This window comes from Podarcis raffonei, chromosome 2 (genome assembly GCF_027172205.1).
Source record: "Podarcis raffonei isolate rPodRaf1 chromosome 2, rPodRaf1.pri, whole genome shotgun sequence".
Classification (NCBI taxonomy): Eukaryota; Metazoa; Chordata; class Lepidosauria; order Squamata; family Lacertidae; genus Podarcis; species Podarcis raffonei.
The window spans coordinates 115,733,083-115,754,799 of record NC_070603.1 but is presented as its reverse complement, the minus strand read 5'-3'; the positions used below and the strand labels follow the sequence as shown (position 1 = coordinate 115,754,799).

At 45.9% G+C, this 21,717-nt stretch overlaps 1 protein-coding gene across 3 annotated transcripts; it reads right to left on the bottom strand.

The window, feature by feature from the left end:
* Nucleotides 1–2,076: 2,076 nt before the first annotated feature.
* Nucleotides 2,077–20,164, bottom strand: LOC128409040 (steroid 21-hydroxylase). 3 transcript variants are annotated; one of them, XM_053379223.1, is made up of 10 exons: nt 19,852–20,159; nt 15,360–15,449; nt 13,565–13,719; nt 11,509–11,604; nt 8,891–8,992; nt 7,850–7,936; nt 5,750–5,953; nt 5,249–5,418; nt 3,474–3,577; nt 2,077–2,583 (listed from the first exon to the last, which is right to left on the bottom strand). In XM_053379223.1, exons 1-10 carry the CDS (start codon nt 20,111–20,113, stop codon nt 2,318–2,320), a joined length of 1,536 nt encoding a protein of 511 aa, XP_053235198.1. In that variant the 5' UTR covers nt 20,114–20,159; the 3' UTR covers nt 2,077–2,317. The 3 variants fall into 3 exon arrangements, 2 of the variants coding, with proteins under 2 accessions (XP_053235198.1, XP_053235199.1); XR_008329178.1 differs by lacking the exon at nt 2,077–2,583 and adding an exon at nt 4,694–4,805 and having other exon boundaries at nt 3,495–3,577; nt 19,852–20,164; XM_053379224.1 differs by lacking the exon at nt 11,509–11,604.
* Between the last annotated feature and the right edge of the window lie 1,553 nt (nt 20,165–21,717).

Genomic DNA, 21,717 nt, shown 5'->3' with positions numbered 1-21,717 from the left:
TTGAAATCTGTAAGCCATGCTGCCTGATTTCACATGCAGGTGCACACATACACACATTTAGCCAAATTGTGCCTCCGCTGTGGCCTTCTAAAAATGGTAGGCGAGTTCTTCACAAAAGGCTCCTGCCATCTGAACACTGGCCTCAGATCACAACTCAGCCTCTCCTGCTCCAGAAGGCAGAAGCTATAGAGAGCCCATCTTAGTTATAAGGAACCTAGGAAGCTGTTTTATACGGAGCCAGAACATTGGTCCACCAAGCTCTGAATCTACTGGCAGCGTTTCAGGCAGGATCTGTCCCAACTCTTCCTGGAGATGCCATTGGAGGGGGCTGGGACCTTTTACACACCAATCAGATGCTCTAGCACTGGGCCAAGATGGGAACCAAAGCCTGGAAAAATGAAAGGCAGGTGGAGAGGGAGAGAGAGAACTAGGATGGCAAGAAATGAGGTGCTTCCAATCTCCCTGGCAGGATCTCGATTTCTTGCTGTCGTTTCTCCGCAAGTGTCAGGAGCTTGGCACGCACCTTGTGCACTCAGCACCTTCCGACTGCCGTCCTGGGTGGCTCCAGCGAGAGCCCTGAATAAAAGACGGTGCAAACAGAATCGCACATGCAGTTGGCGCTTCTCTCAAGGCCCCTGGATCTCAGCACGTGTCCTCAGCACTTTGGGGGGAAACAGGGTTTGCTTTTCTCCCCTGTGAGGGCAGCGCAAGCACATTGCTCCTGGGCAGAAGCTGTCGCTGACCTGAGACGGGGCAGGATCTTTGCACGGGGCGGGAGGGGCAGGCTGTACAGTGGTACTTTTTGGGGGGGGTGCGTCAGGGTTAAGTTTCTCTATATGAAGCGCTTGGTGGGGGGGATGTTATTTTTTAGATCCTTGTGAGAAAAACGTTTAAAATAAAAAATAATTTTTGGAAAAAAAGGATAGAGAAGGAATCGCGTCTTTCTTTTGCTGGTGGTGGGCCCGATCCTGCAGGGCTGTTCTTGGCTCAGCTTTTTGAGAACTGATTTTGAGAACTGAATACGGGTCTCTTGAATCTTAGGGAGTGGAGGATGGGGCAGAGCCAAGCAGCATCGGACAGAGGGCAGACCTTCCTCACAACCTACTTGCTTTCCTCTATGGGCTGGAGGGAAAGTGGGTGTGAATGAGTGGGTGGCCATGATAAGGAGAAACATTACTTATTTAATTTACATTCCACCCTTTTTCTCCAAGGAGCTCAAGGTGGTTTGCCACCTCCCCGTTTTAGCCTTGCAACAACCCTGTGAGGTAGGCTAGGCTGAGAGGCAGTGGACTGGACCAGAGTCCCCTAGTGAGCTTCATGGCCGAGTCGGGATTTGAACCCTGGTCTCCTAGGCTTTTGCCAACCTGGTGCTATCCAGAAGTCATTGGGCTACAACTCTCATTGGCCCCGTCGCCAGGGATGTTGGGAATTGGGGTCAAGCAATATATTGAGGGCTAAATGTGTCTTCACCCCTGTTTTAAAACAATGACCTGGGTGATCTAAAAGTTCAGGATAGTGTGTGTGTGTATGTGTGTGTGTATGTGTGTGTGTATATGTGCATAATTATAATTATTTATTGAATTTACAGTATATACCGCCCTATATCCAGAGGTCTCAGGGCGGTTCACAGAATAAAATCAAAATATAAAACCACAAGATACATAATCAAAATTAAAAGAACAACCCAATAGCCCCCACCCCCAAAAAACACATTTTAAAAGGCCATAGGATCCTCACAACATTTAAAGTAGGACAATTAACAAACCTCATTAGAAAGCCACTCATTAGAAAGACCATGATCTCAGAATTGTTTGCAGCAATATTTATTGTGTGATACACGTGATGTTGACACAAACCCCTACACTAACACACTGAAACAGAACTAAAGTACAACACTCTCCCTCCCCTCTCTTTTCCCCCATCGCAAGATGCCCATGACTCAAGTATCTCTCCCTACATGTAACTGAACTGTGAAAAAGACCCTAAAAAAACTGTGAAAAAGACTCTTCGTGAAGACAAAATATGTACTTTTCCCCATTTGTTTTGTAGCAAAAGAAAATCTTTTATAAAAACCACAAAAAGCCAGTCTAATGTACACTAAGGTTAAATTGATTAACGTTTATTATATCTATCTACAAATAGCTAGAGTATTTCTCCCAAGGAGCTCAAAGTGGCATAAAATAGTTCTCCCGTCCCCCCTTCTATATTATCCTCACAACGACTCAGCTGAGAGTCGGCGACTGTCCCAAGATAACAGCATCGTAGAATTGCAGAGTCGGAAGGGACTGAGTGTCGTCCCGACTGCCAGCGGAGGGCCTCATTTTGCAAGTTCGGACGCCGCTGCCCAGGGAACCAGCCTCACCCTGAAGGGCTTGCAATGCACAATAAACCGATAGGAGCCCCTGAGGTCAGGGAGGTGTCCAGGCGATGGGGGCAATATCTGGAAATCCCGCAGGGTGTGTGCAAGGACGTGGAAAGCCTCCATGCGCCCCAGAGTCTCCCCCAGGCAGACCCGTGCCCCACAACCAAATGGGATGAGTTGCCTCTGGGCCTCCCCCGAGGGGTCCTCCTCCAGGAACCTCTCTAGGCAAGAAGAGAAAGCTTGTGTCAGGAAGAGAATTGCCCACCCACGGAAGCAAAAGATTCAGGGCACAGGTACCCAGGGCACTATTTGCATGGAATTTACATCTGCTGATTTAAATGTCAAGGCAACATGTTTTCGCCCAGATCACCCCAGATAACTTCTTCTATTGATCTGCACCCTGCCCAAATACCAGTTGTTTCCCATTCATTTATGCTCCATTCCCCTCAACTCATTCCGGTTCACGCTCTCCTGAATTATATCTATTTAAAGCCAAAGTAATTAAAGGGACGCGGGTGGTGCTGTGGGTTAAATCACAGACTTGCCGATCAGAAGGTCGGTGGTTCGAATCCCCATGACAGGGTGAGCTCCTGTTGCTCGGTCCCTGCTCCTGCCCACCTAGCAGTTCGAAAGCACGTCAAAGTGCAAGTAGATAAATAGGTACCGCTCCGGCGGGAAGGTAAACAGCGTTTCCGTGCGCTGCTCTGGTTCGCCAGAAGCGGCTTAGTCATGCTGGCCACATGACCGACCCGGAAGCTGTACGCCGGTTCCCTCGGCCAATAAAGCGAGATGAGCGTCGCAACCCCAGAGTCGGTCATGACTGGACCCAATGGTCAGGAGTCCCTTTACCTTTACCTTTAATTAAATTTATTGGGAACATAGGAAGCTGCCTTATACCAATGCTCACTCCTAGCAATTAATTAGTATGCAGTTCAATCAAAATATGTGTCCGGTGAAAGTGCAGGTGAGCCCTTGCTTTCTCATTGTGACACACAGATCTATCTGTATCTCTCTCTCTCTCTCTCTCTCTCTCTCTCTCTCTCTCTCTCTCTCTCTCACACACACACACACACACACACACACACACACACACACACACACAGTGCAATACCTGGTCTGAACTCCAGGGGGCGGTGCCACTTGCTCTCATCATGATGGGCCCCATAGAGATTAGTGATGACTGTTGTCCCCTTGGGAATGGAAAAACCAGACAAGCTTGCAGTGGAGAGAAGACAAAAAAATGAGTTAACATCTACCATCTCACAGGCAACAGGGTCTCAGCTTCCTCTCCTCTCTGCCCTGACCACTGAACCACCTTCTCAGAGACAGCCTTGGCATCTATTGCAAACACAAAGACTCCTGTCCTGAGCACACAGCCGGGGAACACACAGAGCAGGGATGGTTGGGTGGTGAACCTGAGGCCTGGGGGCAAACGTATCTCTTGTCCGGTCCCCGGAAGTCTCCCTGGGGCTGCAGTTCCCTTTCAGCCACCCACCTCAACCTTTCACCTGCCCTGCTCTGAAAGATGTTTTTGCATGCCTGGCATATGTCCTCAAACGCTGGTCGTGCTTCCCTAGATGGAGGATGGAGGATGGAGTGGGATGTGACAATGTGCCTAGAAAGTACTGCAAATAAGTAAACAAAGATATATTCATAGCTTCACCCCGTTTTGCCTCAGGCTGTGACAAACACGGGAATGTGACCCCCATAAGAATTCAATATTCCTGGTACAGTGCATAGCACAAATGCCTCTGAAATCCACCCCACTTCTCCCTTCTCTTCTCTTCTCTCTTACATGAGGTCTTGGTTCAAAATCTCCCTCCCGCATTGGTGTCAATGGTAGCAAGGCCTCACTAGAAACAGGAAAAGCCTTGTAAGCATTGGCCTTAACAGGCCTAAGAAGGGAGCCATGGGAAAACTACACTGCTGGCTCTCCCCAACATCCCGAGTGGCACTGACCAAGCATCATTTCCTGTCGGGGTGCATGGGATCTATGAGTTTCCTATGCTTCCCAATCCAATTTACTGCTGCTAAGGAACAGCAGGAAAAGATATTTTCCTTTATACCTTGCTTCTGAGCTCCTCAAGGGTGTCCTTTTGGCCGTTGTAAGAAGTCGGATTAGATGGAGCGCTGATGCTGCACTGCAGGTGTTTTATATATATACAGTGGTACCTTGGTAGTTGAACGGCTTGGCTCCCGAACAAATCGGCTCCCAAATGCTGCAAACCCGGAAGTGAGTGTTCCGGTTTGCGAACGTTTTTCGGAAGCCGAGCATCCGACGCGGCTTCCAATTGAGTGCAGGAAGCTCCTGCAGCCAATCAGAAGCCTCACCTTGGTTTTCGAAGCTGGGGAAGGGGGAGGAGCTCAGTCCGGGCAACTCCATCTTCTGGGGAGGACGATGAGTAGAGGAGTTCTGTCCTAGTTTGTTGTTTTAGCAATAAATCTGAAATAATTAACAGGCAGAGTTGCTTGCGTTTGTGGGAGAGACCAAGCCATAACATTTGGCTTCCCATATCTCCAACTCAGTTCTCCACGTATCTACATCTGTTTGGGAACACATTTTTAAACATCCACATCTTATGCTCATAGGAAGCAATTCACTAATCAAATTAACAGCAGCAGCAGCAACAGCATAAAAGTGGGAGCAAGAGCTGCGCTGTTAACCCCTTCTTGACACCCTCTGTATGGTACCAACTCAGAAGTCCACTGCATTGGCATGGATATCTATCAGCCCAGTGAATGTTCACACATGAGAATCTACAGGTGTCAACACCAACGTGTGGCTATCCGGGGAGCGCACTGTCAGAGGTGGTCCAGCAGCGCAGCCCCCGTGGTTCCCTTCTACACATGGAGAATGTCAGGATAGGCCTTGCAGAAAGTGGGTACCTTGTATCCCGGATGGTCATGTGGGGCAAAGCAAGGGCTGCCGAGGGGCGCAAGCGCAAGGTCTCCAAGATGGTGGCGTTCAAGAAGGGCAGGTGCTCCCGGTCGCTATAGGTGGGGTCACGGCTTGTTCCCACCACGGCTATGAGCTCTTCATGGATTCGCTCCTGGATCTGGAGTGGCAGAGATACGAACGAATCAGGGTGCTGAGAGGAAGTAGAAAACATTCCTGCGGATTTAGGATCCCTGTAGTTTGCTATAGACCCAGGCTGACACGAGGGGACACAACCCTTAGGCACAGAAAGCCTCCCAACCCCACCCTGCACAAACACAGGCATTGTAGATTTGGAAGGGACACTAAGTGTCATCTAGTCCAACTCCCATGACAGATGGCCATCCAACCTCTGCTTAGAAACCTCCAAGAAAGGAGGGGAGGAGCTACTGTGGCCTAGCGAACCACCAAGCTTGGGATGCCACACACACACACACACCGCTGCGTCCTACCTGTGGGCGATGCACCAAAAAGGCCACAGCCCAGTTGAGTAAAGTTGCTGTGGTCTCAGTACCTCCGATGAGCATGTCAACAATGGCCATGTGGACGTGTTCCGGCACAAGGCCCGTCCCCTTGCACTCACTAGCCTCATGGTCATGCTGGAATTGCAGCATGTGGTCCACCATGTCCTGTCCTTCTGAGGTGCTGTGGGGCTCCTGAGAGAGAGAGAGACAGACAGAGAGAGAGAGCAGAAGTGGCTTAGTGCCCAAGCAAGGGAGAACTTCAAGGCAGCAATGCTTCCACGTATCAGTTGCTGGAAACAAGGGGAGAATGTTCTTGTGCTTCAGTCCTGCTTGCCAGTTTTCGTCAGGCCACCATGAGAACAGGGTGCTGGACTAGGTGGGCCAATGGCCTGTTCCACCAGGCCTCTTCTAATATTCTTAAGCTCCTCCAAAATCAAAAGAGACCCCAATGCTATGACCTCTTCAGTTTCTGCTTAACCAGGACGTCACCCACTCCTCCCCAAGGGAATCTAAGAGCCCTGACTGAATCTAATCTCGACGTCCAGTTGTCATGAAAAGCCCACCCCCACGCCCCATCACTGAAATCGCCCTACCGTTTTGTCTTCATGTGACAAGGCCTTCTCGGTGGTGGCTCCCCATCTGTGGAATGGCCTACTTGTATTTGTTTCCCTCATTATGAACATTCTGGAGGAATTTCAAACCTTCTCATTCAACAGAGGCATTCACTAACACAGGAATGGACAACTTGTGGCCTTTTTCATCTAACGTTGGACTTCAACTCCAATAGGTCCCAGTCAGGGCAGGTAACAGTTGATGTGATGGGAATCCAGTGTAGCTCTGGAAGGCCACAAGTCCCCCCCCCCGCAGTCCTTTACTAATGGACGGATCTTGACAATTCACCCTTCCCCACTCAGACATGAAGCTCATTGGGTGACCTTGGGCCTGTCTCGATCTCCTAGCCTAGCCTACCTCACAGTGTTGTTGTGAGAAGGAACTGGGGAACCATGTGCCCCACCATGAACTCCTTGGAAGATAAAGGTAGTATATAAAAGTAATAAACAAATAAATGAACAAATAGTCCTCTGCACCATTGTCCACCCTGTTTTGGAGGGTCCCTCGGCTCTCTGGAGTTAATTTTCAGGGGGGCTGTAGGTGGGAGAGGGAAACTGGCAAAAACAAACCCCTAACTTGCCACTCCCCTTCCATTAGCAAAAGCATCCACTGGATCAAGAGGGCTTCCTTGAGAAATAAAGAAGTTTTAGGGAAAAATACATGAGGAACTTAAGAAAATGCTAAAAAAAAAAAAAAAACCTTGATAAAAAAATCCTGAAGCTTATCTGGTAGGGTTGGTGGGCAAAGACATACCACATATGAAAAAAACAATCTTTTTATATGCAACAACAGCTGCCAGGGTAGTGATTGCTACTAAATGGAAATCTCAGGACATACCAGCAAAGGAAGAGTGGACTTGTAAATTAAGTGAGTATATAGAATTGGCAAAATTAACTTCAATTATAAGATATCAATCAAATCAAAAGTTAAGAATGGAGTGGAAGTATTTCGAAGATTATATGTCAAAATATTGTTCTAAAAATGACATGTTAATAGGCTTAGGATAAAAAATGTAAGCAATAACAAAACAAACAAAGGGGAAAAAAATCAGAATTTAACAAAAATAATTTATTATAGAAAGCAAGGAGAAAATGTTGAAAGAAATATACAGAAGTCAAATTGCTGTGGAGGGGTGGGTGATGGGTTTTATAATTAAGTGTATTATAATTATGCAACTGTTGTAATGTAGATATTATATTTCATGTGAGGGAATCATTGGGAATTTTGGTTATTATGTATATATGCTAAGTTTCAATAAAGATCTTTGAATTTTATTTTATTTTATTTAAAAAAGGCCTTCCTTGAGCACCACTGCACCAGTTGGATTTCTACCCAACAAATGCATGATGTCATCTTCCATAGTACCTTGAAGTGCTGCTTCTCCACGTTGCTGCATCAAGGGCCAATGAGTGTCCCGGTCTCCTGCTGCAGATCCCCACAAGAAGATCCCAACCTGCTCACCATCCATATCCTCACCTGGTGTTTCTTCATCACGTGCTGGACCAAGGCATCCCGGCTTTTGATGCAGGAGAGCAGGTGGCGCAAATTGGCATTGGGGAAGACCTAGGGTGTCAGGGAAGCAGAAGGTAGCTGATTTTCAGCACAAAACACCCAGAGACCCACCCGATTATTTCTCCCACTTTTGCAGAGAACCAGGCTATCTCAGCATAGCAAAGTCCAAAGCAGCCTGCTTGCTTGAGCTGTGCAGCAAAGCGCTTTGACTAGAACCAGTCAATAAACTTGCTTTAATAATAATAATAATAATAATAATAATAATAATAATAATAACAATAATAATAATAATGTTTGTTTGTTTATACCCCGCCCATCTGGCTTGGTTTTCCCAGCCACTCTGGACAGCTCCCAACAGAATATTAAAAACACGATAAAACATCAAACACTCCCCTAAACAGGGCTGCCTTCAGATGTCTTCTAAAAGTCGGATAGTTGTCTATTTCCTTGACACCTGATGGGAGGGCGTTTGAAATATACTCGGAGTTGAGAATGGATTTCATGCTCTTTATTCAGCTCATAGTGGTGAGGAGGAATGGAAGTTCCCCCAGAATGTCTGCTTTATATACATTATTTGCACAACGGGCCCCACGTGATTGGCTAATTCCGGGATTCACCTGTAGGCCAATCAGGTTGCGGATTCACTTCCAACTGGAGCTGGATTGGGTGGCTCCTGTGGACTAGTCAGACTGCTGCATTCTGGACCCTATTGTTCTAGGACCAATCAGACTGCTGCATTCTGAATCCTACTCAACTCAGTACATAACAACGTTCCAAAGGGCGGGCGCCGCTACCGAGAAGGCTCTCTGCCTGGTTCCCTGTAACCTCACTTCTTGCAGTGAAGGAACCACCAGAAAGCCCTCAGAGCTGGACCTTAGTATCCGGGCAGAATGATGGGGTGGAGATGCTCTTTAAGAAAGTGAAATTGACCTTGGCCTTGCAAGGCAAGTTTAGGTGGCGGTGGTGTTTCCCCCCTAGTTAGCCAGCTCATTGCTGCCCCTGTACCTTGAGGAAGGGCAAGGCATCCACCGCCTGGACAGAGATTGCACCCCACTTTTCCATTATCTTGTAGATGCAGTCATGCAGTTTCTCAATGGTGAAATTGTCCTGAAGTGGAGGAAAGTGCAGAGTCAGGCTGGAGACGAAGACAAATGGCAGGAGGGATGCTGGGAGAGTCAATTCATTTCCGGCAAATCTGTCAAACTCACACTTTCTGAAGCAATATGTGACCCAAAACACAGCCTTCTTTCAAAGTACGCACCTGCCTGAATTTTGTGAGGCTGTTCTCCAACAACACAAGATTGGCAAAAATACAAATATGGGGGGGGGGGTGTGCAAAAGTTGCTAGCATCAAATTAGAGGAAACTGCTTGTGTAAAACTGTGTACATACATTAGTAAAAACTGTGTATGAAAAGATAAATAGGTTTAAAGGCAAATCTAAAAAAATGTAGTATAAAAGGTAAAGGGATCCCTGACCATTAGGTCCAGTCACGGACGACTCTGGGGTTGTGGCGCTCATCTAGCTTTGTTAGCCAAGGGAGCCGGCATACAGCTTCCGGGTCATGTGGCCAGCATGACTAAACCGCTTCTGGCGAACCAGAGCAGCGCACAGAAACGCCATTTACCTTTGTGCCGGAGTGGTACCTATTTATCTACTTGCACTTTGTGCTTTCGAACTGCTAGGTTGGCAGGAGCAGGGACCGAGCAACGGGAACTCACCCCGTCACAGGGATTTGAACCGCCGACCTTCTGATCGGCAAGTCCTAGGCTCTGTGGTTTAACCCACAGCGCCACCCGCGTCCCTATTGGTAACATATAGACAGATAAATTAAGGGTCATTACTATTTTAGAATATGCAGAGAGTAACATGTGATCAAAAACCAGAGAGAGGAGCTGAGGGAAGTCTGGGAGGGGGTGGAAGGGTGGGTTCTTTTCAGGGATGGGGGTAGGAAATTTATGGGGCAGAAATGAGGTTGATATGTTTTTGATAAATTGTTATGTTGAAATGTTTAATAATAATAAAAATTATAAAAAAGAAACCTCCAAGAAAGGAGAGAGGGGGGAGTTACTGTGGCCTAGCGAACTGCTAGGTGGGCAGGAGCAGGGACTGAGCAACGGGAACTCACCCTGTCGCAGGGATTCGAACTGCCGACCTTCTGATCGGCAAGCCCTAGGCTCTGTGGTTTAGATCCCTTTATAGTGCAAACACTGACAACTGGGAAACACTGACTGGCGAGCGCTCTAGTTGGAGAACAGCCTTTACCAAAGGTGTCTTGGGCTTTGAAGACACTCGAACTCAGGACGCAAGGGATAAATGTGCTAAGAGGAAGGAACACTTGGCAAACCCTCACTGTGATCAACTCCCACCCGGAAACCAATGTCCCCACTATGGAAGGACGTGTGGATCCAGAATTGGCCTCCACAGTCACTTACGGACTCATTGTTAAAACCGTGTTTATGGAAGACAATCTTACTTGGCTACAAGGGATCGCAGAAGAAGAAGAAAGTGACATTTGCACTAAAATGCTGCCTGAATTTCGTGGGGTTTTTTAAAAATATATAAAATAAAATGAAAATTGCTGCAAAATGTAGAAAACTGAATTTAAAATTAGGGGGGGGAATGAGAAATTGAGAGGACTAGAACTGACAACTCCTTCCATCCCTAGTCGGAGCAGATAGCCATGAGAAAAGGTGATTTAACAAGAAGGGGAGTCTAATGACAACAGTGGTATTTCCTGCCATTATAGTCAAACCTCAGTTGTTGAACATAATCCGTTCCAGAAGAACGTTCAGCTTCCGGGAAGATGTTCAACAACCGAGGCACGGCTTCCCAAAAGCATTCGAAAATCGGAGCATTTGCTTCCGAGTTTTCGACGTTCAGGAACCGAAATGTTCCAAAACGGAGGCGTTCAGGATCTGAGATTTGATTGTACACCTTATGACTCAGCAATAGGGATAGGGACAAATTTGGAACTGTACACATTTTGCTGCAGTGACCTAATTTGCTTTGTTACCTAAACATGAACTGAAATGCAGCTGCCCTTGCAAAATTTTGTGGCACGTTTCTCCAGATAAATGAAGTGCACAAAAATGCAGTTTAGTGGGAAAGCAATGATAACAACAACAACAACAATTTATTATTTACACCCCACCCATCCATGTACATCCATGAAAATAGCACACAGTGAGAGGAGGATACCTGGACTAAGAAGGTCCAGGCTCTTCTTAAATTTGTATGTGTATATTAAGGGGAAATTAAGGGGAAGTGAGTGTATTAGGGAATCACCCACTAAAATACTTATGAATTCTCCTGGGGACTTCTCTGGATTTTGCATTGCAGTTCTTGGGGCAAGTAATGTGCAAGAATGCACATGCTAGCATAAGACGTGCATAAAATACATGAATCGGTGAAAATGACAGACAAAAATGTTTTATATTAGGGCGAAATGCATTGCAAAAATGGGTAAATTAGGCGCCCACTCAAATGTCATTGAATTTTCATGAGGACATTTTAAGAGAGAAATTGCAAACTGATGTGCACTTACAGAGATCTGAACTTGAGAACGGGAAAAGGAAAAACTGAGGGGGACTGAAGTGGACAAATTTCTCCGTTCCTACTCACCAAAGGGCCGAACAAGACGCTGCAGATGATCCCACAGGCTTGCAGGGAGAAATCCTTAGCCAAGTCCACAGGTTTGCCCCCATAACCATGGAAAGCCTGACAAAACCAGAAGAGGAAAAGGCTTCCCTTAGAACATGTAGCATCGTCTGGGCGATAGATATTGTTCATAATATAGACATGGAAACATGAGAACGATTGTGGAATTTGGTTATAAAATTTACAGCATGTTATGGTTTATGAGAAAATTATACAAAAATGACATATCGTTGGTATCTAACACAAAGTGAACTGGCAAAAATGGATATATCTAAATCAAACCAGCGTTGTAAATGTAAAGAGAAAGAAGGTTCTTTTTATCATATGTGGTGGTCTTGTAGTAAGGTTAAAGCTTTCTGGGAAATGATATATAATGAATTGAAAAGGATGTTCAAAGTAACTTTTATTTTATTTTATTTTTTTAAAAGAAACTTTTCTCTGGGGAGTTATAGGGACAGAACTACCTAAACTGTATAGAAACTTATTTATGTATGCTAATACAGCAGCAAGAATGCTACTTGCCCCAAAATGGAAAGAAGCAGAAGTCCCAGTAAAGGAAGAATGGAATATGCAGAAATGGTAAAACTGACCAGAAGTTGCTGCAGGCACCTCCTCCCTCCCTCCTCCTGGCTTCTCCCCGCCCTGCCTAGAGAAGGAAGGGGATTGGGCTTTGTTGGTGCCAGCAGCAGCAGCGCTTCAGCGGCCGCCATTTTAAGCAGCCCCTCTCCGGAGCCCTTTCATGCGCCGCTCATTGTCACTCCGCCGCCACCAGCCCCTGCCGCTCGCAAGACACAGGTAAGCAGCCACTGGGGCTCGTCCGGTGCTGTGAAGAATGGAGGGGAGAGTCGTGGGGGGTGGCTTATAGTCCAGTCCCCCACAAGGTCGGAGGGACAGTGGACCGGCCCCCTGCTGAAAAGGTTTGCTGACCCCTGCTCAGGACTCTCCCCTCTCCTTAGAGAGTGATGATGCTTTTCGCTTGCCTGGAGGTGCACCCAGAAACCCCTGACTTTTGGATGGCTGAAGTGCAGCCCACCATACAAAGTTCGTCTCTGTTGCTCCGCCCACATTTGCCGCTGGCTCCGCCCACCAATGGCATGTGACCCGCAGTGCTACCCTCAGTCTGAAAAAGGTTCCCTACCCCTGACCATAGCTGTCAACTTACAGATTTGAAAATAAGGGATCAGCAGCCAAAATAAGGGATTTTAGTCAACCAGCTCCTTTCCTTTCCCCCATAACAGTCAATTGAAGGAGCCTCCAAAACAAATCCAAAAGCCCCCCCCACGAGATCGCCGCCCGCCATTGTACTCAACCAGTTCCTTTCCTTTTCCCCCACCATGTGCCCCCGCTCCAGACAGACCTTTTCCCCGGCAAGGGTGACGCATCCATCCGATTCCGAGCACAGGTATGTTTAACTTATGAGCCCCTCTGAGCCAAAGGCAGAAAGCCCAGCCAGCAGTTAAACGAAGCCTCAAGCGGTGGTTCCCACAGTGCAGCAACCCGGCAAAGGGGATGCAGCAAGGAAAACCACCGTCACCTCTCCGCTGGCAAGCGCTGAGCAAAGGCAAGTCCCCAGGCAATGCGGCCGGGCACAAGGCATGCAAGCTCCACCCCCCAGTCGTTCTTAGACTCCTTATTGGGTGAGCAACGCAGCCAAGCAACACAGTTGGAGCCTCCCTCCTCCCTGGCCGGCTGGCAGGGAGGGAGGGAGAGGAGCTGCTTCCTTTGAAACCCGGGAAATTTAAGGGACATCATCAATAAGGGACAGCAGTGGGAAACGGCGCTGGGATAAGGGAGTTTCCCACCGAATAAGGGATGTTTGACAGCTATGCCCCTGACATAAAGTAAAACGATATGGTTCTGGGTTTTATTGCCCAGGCTAGAGGTTACACATTTTTTTGTTTTTTTAAAAGGGGAGGGGAAGTTCTGTTGCACAAGCGGAAGTCCTGGCCCCGGAGAGACGGCTTCACAAGATGCACAAGCCGCCCACCCTGCTCAATCGGTGGCGTTTGCAGCATCTCACCTTGCAGAGCTGACGAGCCTGGCTCTGGACAATCTGCTCCATGTTTCCTCGCAGGCAGCGCTGGAAAGCTACGTGGGCCATTTTTCTCTGCAGACGCCAGGTCGGCGTATAGTTGCCCAAGGAGAGGTCCTTGCCTCCCAATGAAACAAGGTCTGCTGCAGGGCGAGAAGTAGGAGGGAGAGAAGGAATGCTTCCGGACTGCTGCTCTTTCCGGGGGGGGGGGGCGGAATGCAATCACACACCAGCAAATTGCGAAGGAAACCGGAACAGAAACCGGAGTTGGTTCATTGGCCCCATTGCCAGAAGGGAAATCAATTAAGCCAGGATTTGCTTTTGTTGCTTACAGTCTGCAAATGATACAGAATTTATTTGTTTCCCCTCCTGATTTCCATTGCCTGTGCACTGAAATGATTGGGGTGGAACAACGTAATGTCAACGATGAACTGTATACATTGTCAGAATCTCCGCTCGGCCAAGCTGATAGTCTCATCTTCCTTCGGCCGAGCCTTCGAATTGCCTCCCGACGTATAACGACCTCAAGCCTTTGATGAGGCTCCAAGGCACATTCTATTCAGCAGAGTTCCCAGCACAGGGAAGAGACGAGAGGTTTGGGCTACATGCTATGCTTTATTTCTTGCTACGCAGACAGCAAAGAAATATACATCCTCTGTCTACAAAAGCAGAGAGCAACTGAACAAAGGAACAAAGGAAACAGGAAACCACTAACGTCACACCCCGTCTCCCTTCCTGTGAGACTGGAAGGTCTCTGGAATGTAAACAGAGTCCTGTGACTCCAAGCAGCTGCTCAGTGAGAAACAGAAACTAACATACATGACATATTTTGGTTTTGGCAGAAGACAAGCTGCAGCAGAAGGGAAACAGGTCTACATGCAGCAAAGAACAAGACAGAATGGAATATGCATCCTGTTTTCACTCCTATTTGGAATCGGGCCCTGAGCTGCTTCTCCTGCTGCTGCTGCTCTCTCCCAGCTTCCTATTTTACAACTACCTGTAATATTAAAATGTTTTCATTCACCTAGGCAAAAATACACAAGGAGGGTGGCAAAATAGTGCCAGAGAAAGGGGAGGAATTGCTCTGTCTGTTGGGAAAAAACAATTCAGGGAGAAGGAAGAACACATATTCAGAAATGGAGTCACTGCCATGGTAGGCATGAAAGAAAATTACCTCAGTGGTATTTGCTATGAAAAGTGTTTGATTGTGGGAGAATCAACATAATGTAACCACTATGTAGAACAAGGCCATTAGGGTCAACCTGAAGCCCACAGTTTACACAAAGCTTCCCAATCAAAACGCAGTTTGATTGGCACTTCCTGTTTCCAAGTGAAGGCAGCCATTTTGATTTGCCACTACTACTAGGCACCTAAAACTGGCTCCAGGAAGGTGCATGAGGGGGTACAGTAGAGGGATTTCCTTGCCAATGTTTGTCACGATTCTGCTTTCACATGGGAACAGGAAGTGAGTGCTTTGTGTTGCTCTAGTCCAGGCCTTCCTTGACTCTATGGTCAGGTTCAGATGTAACAATAAACTATGGCTTGCTGTTGCAAGCATGAGCCCAAATCTCTCCCTCTGCCCTTATCCATACAAGACAAGCTTGCAATTTTGAATAAACTGTAGTTTCTCATTACCTCCAACTGAGGAGACTAAGTTCTTTTCTGACTGTGATTAGTGAGCAAACTAGGCTAATGAACCAAGGATTGATCCATGTTTGCTTAAGCAGTTACGTTTCAACCAGGGCTATGTGTATATCTTCCCATTCAACCAGGTTACAATTACCAACAAATCCATGAGGCCGTCCTGCAAAATCAGACCATTTCCGCAGCAGCGCCTCCCGAATCAGATCTGTGCTATTCAGAACCACCATGTCTAAGAAAAAGAAAAAGAAATTCAAAAGCTGCTTATATAATAATAATTTTAAAAGAATTATTTTATACCCCACCCTTCCCAGTTTAAAAACCGGGCTCAGGGTGGCTAACAGCAATATAAAACATTGATTAAAATGTGACTTAAAAACAGAATAAAACAGCATAAAATACAACATAAAATGCAGCATCAATATCAATAAAATTCAAAAATTCAGGGGTCATTTTTTGGGGGGGACCCAGTTAGTAGACATCAAATGATCACCAGGGCTAACTGGCCAAGTTGGTCCTACTGGGGCCAGCAAGGAGAACCAGGGAAGAATTAAATGTGGGGTCCCAGAAAGGGTTTCTTCATAGAAGGGAAAAGGGGAGTGTGGGGAAGGTTTCTGCTTTGGTCTTGGTGTGGCAGTTGCAGACAAGGACCCGGGAGACCAGGGTTCAAGACCCCACTTGCCCATGAATATACATCAGTATACAGTCTCTATCAGAGATTTCCATTTTTTATATACATTTTAAAGGGACCCCAGACATTTTAGATCATTCCTAATTCCATTTCAGATCATTTAGTAATACTTTTAAACTTTACATATGAAGAAACCAAGCGATTCGTTTCAGTAACTATCAGAAGTCTGCTTGTTTTTCCCCCTCGTGTGTAAACTTGACTCCCTGTTCCACTGGGCTGATGATGATCAAAACTTAACCGCGACTAGAATCCAATGAATGTTGGTGCATTGGCCAGTTTAGGGCATGGGATGCCCTTATGTTTTTATTGCGTCATCAGATTTAACTCCGGGGAGAGCCCTCCCGCTTTCTCTAGCGCAGACAGGTTCTTGTTGGACTCCATTTCCCATCAGTCCCCACCTGAATAGCCAATGGACAGGGGGTGATGGGAGTGGGAATCCTGTAACGTTTGGAGGGCTGCAGTTTTCCCGTCCCGGATCTAGCGCCTGATCCGCATTCCCAACCGGCAGAGCCACAGAAAAACTAGGCTAGGCAAGTGGTAGATCAAAAAATCAAATCCCTGCCTTCTCTTCTGATAAAAGGATCCCACCTCGCCTGAAACCGCGGGAAGCCACTGTTAAGGCAGAATGGACAGTTCCACCAAAGTTCAAAGCGAAACAAAACAAGGAATTATTACTTAATTTGCCACCAAGATCATTTAGCCAGTCAAAAGACGCATCTCTCAAGCTATGCTAACGAGGCTAATATTTTATTTTAGTTTTAAAAAACAGCACCCATTTCCAAACAAACATGCAAGTGCAGGAATTATACCTGCTTAAACAGTGGCCGTGATTTTATTTGCCAGCACATGGGAAGGCTGAGATCTAAATAGGGAATTATTGGAGCAATTTGGGATCACTGAAATCAACAGCCGTGCTATGGAATGGAGAAGCGTACCCAGGCACCTTAAATAACTGCAGAGGGGCAGCTGGATTCTGAAGGGCATGTGGTTAAAAAAACAAACAAGGAAGAGGGTTTTGTGACACTTTGAAGGAGTTTTGTGACACGTTCATGACACCATAACCTTTTGTTAACTCAGACCCACTTCGTAAGATGCAGCTGTCTGTCATCAGATTCACCAGCCGAAGCAGGCAGTCATCCAGGAAAGTTTATGCTATAATAAATCAGTCCTTTATGGTGCCACAAGGCTCTTTGGTATTTTGTGGTCTGGTGACTTAATAATAATAATAATAATAATTTATTATTTATACCCCGCCCATCTGGCTGAGTTTCCCCAGCCACTCTGGGCGGCTCCCAATCAGTGTTAAAAACAATACAGCAACAAAGGAGAACTAGGAATCTCAGACATGGGTATTGATTATATACCCTTAGATGGTTCAGTTTTCTTTACATTTTTTTTAAAAGGATGTATTTTTTGACTTTTTTATGTGACACTGAATTTTAAATAATTACTGTATATTTGTATATAGCCAATTCTAGGCTAATTCTTGGGCTCCATGATCACTGCAGATGGTGACAGCAGTCACGAAATTAAAAGACGCCTGCTCCTTGGGAGAAAGGCGATGGCAAACCTAGACAGCATCTTAAAAAGTAGAGACATCACCTTACCAACAAAGGTCCGTATAGTTAAAGCCATGGTTTTCCCAGTAGTGATGTATGGAAGTGGGAGCTGGACCATAAAGAAGGCTGATCGCCAAAGAATTGATGCTTTTGAATTATGGTGCTGGAGGAGACTCTTGAGAGTCCCATGGACTGCAAGAAGATCTAACCTATGGATTCTGAAGGAAATCAGCCCTGAGTGCTCACTGGAAGGACAGATCGTGAAGCTGAGGCTCCAATACTTTGGCCACCTCATGAGAAGAGAAGACTCCCTGGAAAAGACCCTGATGTTGGGAAAGACTGAGGGCACAAGGAGAAGGGGACGACAGAGGACAAGATGGTTAGACAGTGTTCTCGAAGCCACAAAAATGAGTCTGACCAAACTGCGGGAGGCAGTGGAAGACAGGAGTGCCTGGCGTGCTCTGGTCCATGGGGTCACGAATAGTCGGACACGACTAAACGACTAAACAACAACAACAAGGCTAAGCAGCTTTGTTTATTTAATTACTGTTCAGGGTAATTAGGAAGCTGTGAACCAGAGGAGGGATCTAGAGTATCTCTTTTGTGTGCAGAAGATTCCAAGTTCAATACCTGGCATTTTTAGACAGAGCTGAGAAGATTCCTTATCCAGAAACCCAGGACAGGCACTGCCAACCACTAAAGGGAAGTTTGAAATGTTTGATATTTTATCACTTTATTATTATTATTATTATGTTGGGAGCCACCCAGAGTGGCTGGGGAAACCCAGACAGATGAGCAGTGGTTTATGGGGGCTTGCTGTGTATATCAGGGAAATGAGGGAGGAATAATTAGCTTTTTCTGCTCAGAAAAAGGACCCTGATGCAAACATTTATGGGTGGTATGCAACACTGGTCACACTTCAAGCAGAGCTTTGCAAATTAATAAAGTCTAACATTGGATAGTTCCTCTTTTTTTAAAAAAAAATATATTTTATTAAGGGTTTTCTTGTTTTACAGTGTAAGTGTAATGCCTCGTATTTTTTTTCTTCCATGTAACATTTTTACAAATCCGTTTCATTTGATGAGGCATTAGGGAGAGAAGAAAAAAGAAAGAAAAAAAGAAAGTAGAATTTAATAATTGAAAAGCCACTTCTCTGTATTATTCAAAAGGTGGCATGCAAAACAAGAATGAAAAAGCCAAGACTTTAATTTAAAAAAATTAAAAAATAATGCACTTCAAAAGACCCTGTTATACTAAAGGACACTTATGGTTCTTTCATTCGTTCTGTGATTTCCAGACATCTAAGAGGTGTTCTCCTCCCTTTTGTCCTGCCATTTTTCCCAGGAAAACCTACTGTTCACTGCTGAATTTTAACAAATGCCAATCAAGTTTTTATATTTGTTCTAATTACTATTACTTTTTATTTTTAAAAAATTAACACTTTTGTATTATTGTAATAACCTTTATGTGTAATTTGTCATTTATGACCATGTATAAATGTATTGGCTATTTAATATATATATCAAAGGCAACAGTGACAAGTAGAAAAAGAAACATGATCTTCTAAAAAGTTAAAATGCAGAAGCAAGAAAATAACCAAATACTAACAGAAAAATGATTGCATTTTTTTAAAAAAAAAGAATTACTATTTTGAATCATTGCAATATCCTTTTGTGCACAAGATCTTCAATTGTGCATATAAATAAACACTTTGGCTAGTAAATTTTATAAAGAGAGAATTGACAACCATAAAAGTGGGGAAACAAATGTGATATTCTAAAAAGTTAAAACGCAGAAGCAAGGCAATAACTGAAATACTAACAGACAAACTATTGTACAAATATATATTTTAAAAATTACTATTTTAAGTAATTGTAATGTCCTTTTATGCGCAAAATCTTCATTTGTGTATACAAATAAACATTTTAGCTGGTAAATTTTATAAAGAGAGAATTAGCAACCATAGAAGCAGGGAGGGGAGTCCTCTTCTAAAAATGAAAATGCAGACAAGAATACCCCACACACACCAAAAAAAACACCCCAAACTACAGTAAGAACCATTCACACTTTCTTTTGTCCTGTGATTGATAGGCAGAGGTCTGAGAAGTTTGTCATTTGTCTCACCACTTTCCCTGAGCAAACCCACTGTTTACCACTGAATCGGAACAAATGCCAATTTGCAGAAAACCCAACCAAAGTTTGTTCTGATTCAGCAGTAAAAAGCGGGGTGGGTGGGTGTTTTCCCCCTGGGACGAAAGGAAAACCTCTCAGACTCAGGGGCAAACAAACGTGGCTGAGTCCTAAGACAATAAAACGGCAAGACAATGTAAAATTGTGACTAAGCTATCCAATGCCTTGGTGAACAAGTTTTTGCTCTGGTTTACCTTTGCTGCCAAGGCGAAGGCGGAAGATGGAGCCATATTGCCGAGCCAAGTCATGGAAGTGGATGGGAAGGTCAGGATGGAACAGGTGGAGGAGATTGCCAACGAAGGGCAAGGCCCGAGGCCCGGGCAGCCTCCCCGAGTTCTTCGGAAAGCTGAACCCCCCATGCCGCTTTGTCAACAAGGCTAGAACCAGCAGGAGGAGAACAAGGAGCGCAGCAGTTAGCATTTTTAAATGGGTGCAGGGGCCCCCATCCTGGTGCATATATAGCCAGGAACATTCATGGTTGGAGGTGGGGCAGGCAGGGAGAGAAAAGCCAAGCACCTCCCAGAACAACACTCTCCACCCCCAGGCTTCAAACCCACCAAGGAGAAACTTCTGCTGTCCATGGGTGGCACAGTTTGTCTCCAAATGCACATCCTCCCTCCGTTTTCGGCCAAGGAGAAAACGCAGTCAAGGAGAGCGGTTGTGTAACTTAGTGGGAGTTGTGACGTACATAATTTTGGTCCTGTGCGCAGGGATTCGTAACTGTGTTTTCCCTGCAGGAATATTTTTTGTGGCTTTCTAAAAGAGAAATGGGGACGGGGGTTGTTTTTTTGGTTGTGGGTTGTTTAAAAGCATTTCGTAGCTTGACAAAATAAAACCGAATTCAAAGTGCTGGTTTTGACCTATAAAGCCTTAAACGGCTCAGGACCGCCGTACCTCAAGGACCACCTCTCTCCATATGAACCTACCAGACCCTGAGATCATCTTCCGAGGCCCTCCTTCATGTGCCTCCTCCTTCAGAGGTCCGGAGGGTGGCAGCACGAGAACAGGGCCTTCTCTGCAGTGGCTCCCCATCTGTGGAATGCTCTCCCCAGGGAAGTTCACCTGGCGCCTTCATTATACACCTTTAGGCGCCAGGCAAAAACATTCCTTTTTAACCAGGCCTTTGGTTGATCCGATTTCTATCCTATGCCCTTTTAAAATGTCTTGTGATTTTTGTGGGGGGGGGGTATTGGGTTGCTCGGGTATTGGCCACCTCATGAGAAGAGAAGACTCCCTGGAAAAGACCCTGATGTTGGGAAAGATGGAGGGCACAAGGAGAAGGGGACGACGGAGGACGAGATGGTTGGACAGTGTTCTCGAAGCTTGAGTTTGAGTTTGACCAAACTGCAGGAGGCAGTGGAAGACAGGAGTGCCTGGCGTGCTCTGGTCCATGGGGTCACAAAGAGTCGGACACAACTAAACAACAAAATTTACTTATTACATTTCTAATCTTGCTCTCCTGCATCCTACCAGCATGAGTTTGACCAAACTGTGGGAGGCAGTGGAAGACAGGAGTGCCTGGCGTGCTCTGGTCCACGGGGTCAGGAAGAGTCGGACACGACTAAACAACTAAACAACAACAACATTGGGTTGCTGTATTTATTTTGATTATGTATTTTGTGGTTTTATATCTTGATTTTATTCTGTGAACTGCCCTGAGACCCGGTATTGAAATTCAAAATAAAATAAAACAGCAGCAACAACAACAACTGGAGGTGGAGAACGACCCCAAAGCTTTGCACCGGGGTTGTAAATCCTGGAGAAAGGACATCGCTCAGCAGCAGAGCAGCTGCTTTGCATGCGGAAGGTCTCATTTTCAACCATCAGCATCTCCAGGCAGGGTTGGACTCCCCGTCTGAAATCCTGGAGATCTGATGCCAGTCAGTGAACTAGGTGGGCCCAGGGTCCGACTCCATATAAGGCTGCTTCCTATGCTTGCTCCTAACAAGTGCCACTCCAGATTGTGCACCATCACAGAATTGTAGAAGGGACCACGGGGACTGTTAAGTTGTGGGTTGACATAGCAGACGACATAGCGATTTCTCCAAAGCAGCTCTTTA

Bases quoted from the DNA above. Each gene is read 5' to 3' on its own strand.
- LOC128409040 (XM_053379223.1), bottom strand. From the start codon at position 20,113: ATGCACCAGGATGGGGGCCCCTGCACCCATTTAAAAATGCTAACTGCT. The intron at 5,954-7,849 runs GTGAGGATATGG...TCTCTCTCTCAG, and splicing joins ACGTGATGAAGAAACACCAG to GAGCCCCACAGCACCTCAGA. The intron at 5,419-5,749 runs GTAGGACGCAGC...CTGCCACTCCAG, and splicing joins TTTTGGTGCATCGCCCACAG to ATCCAGGAGCGAATCCATGA.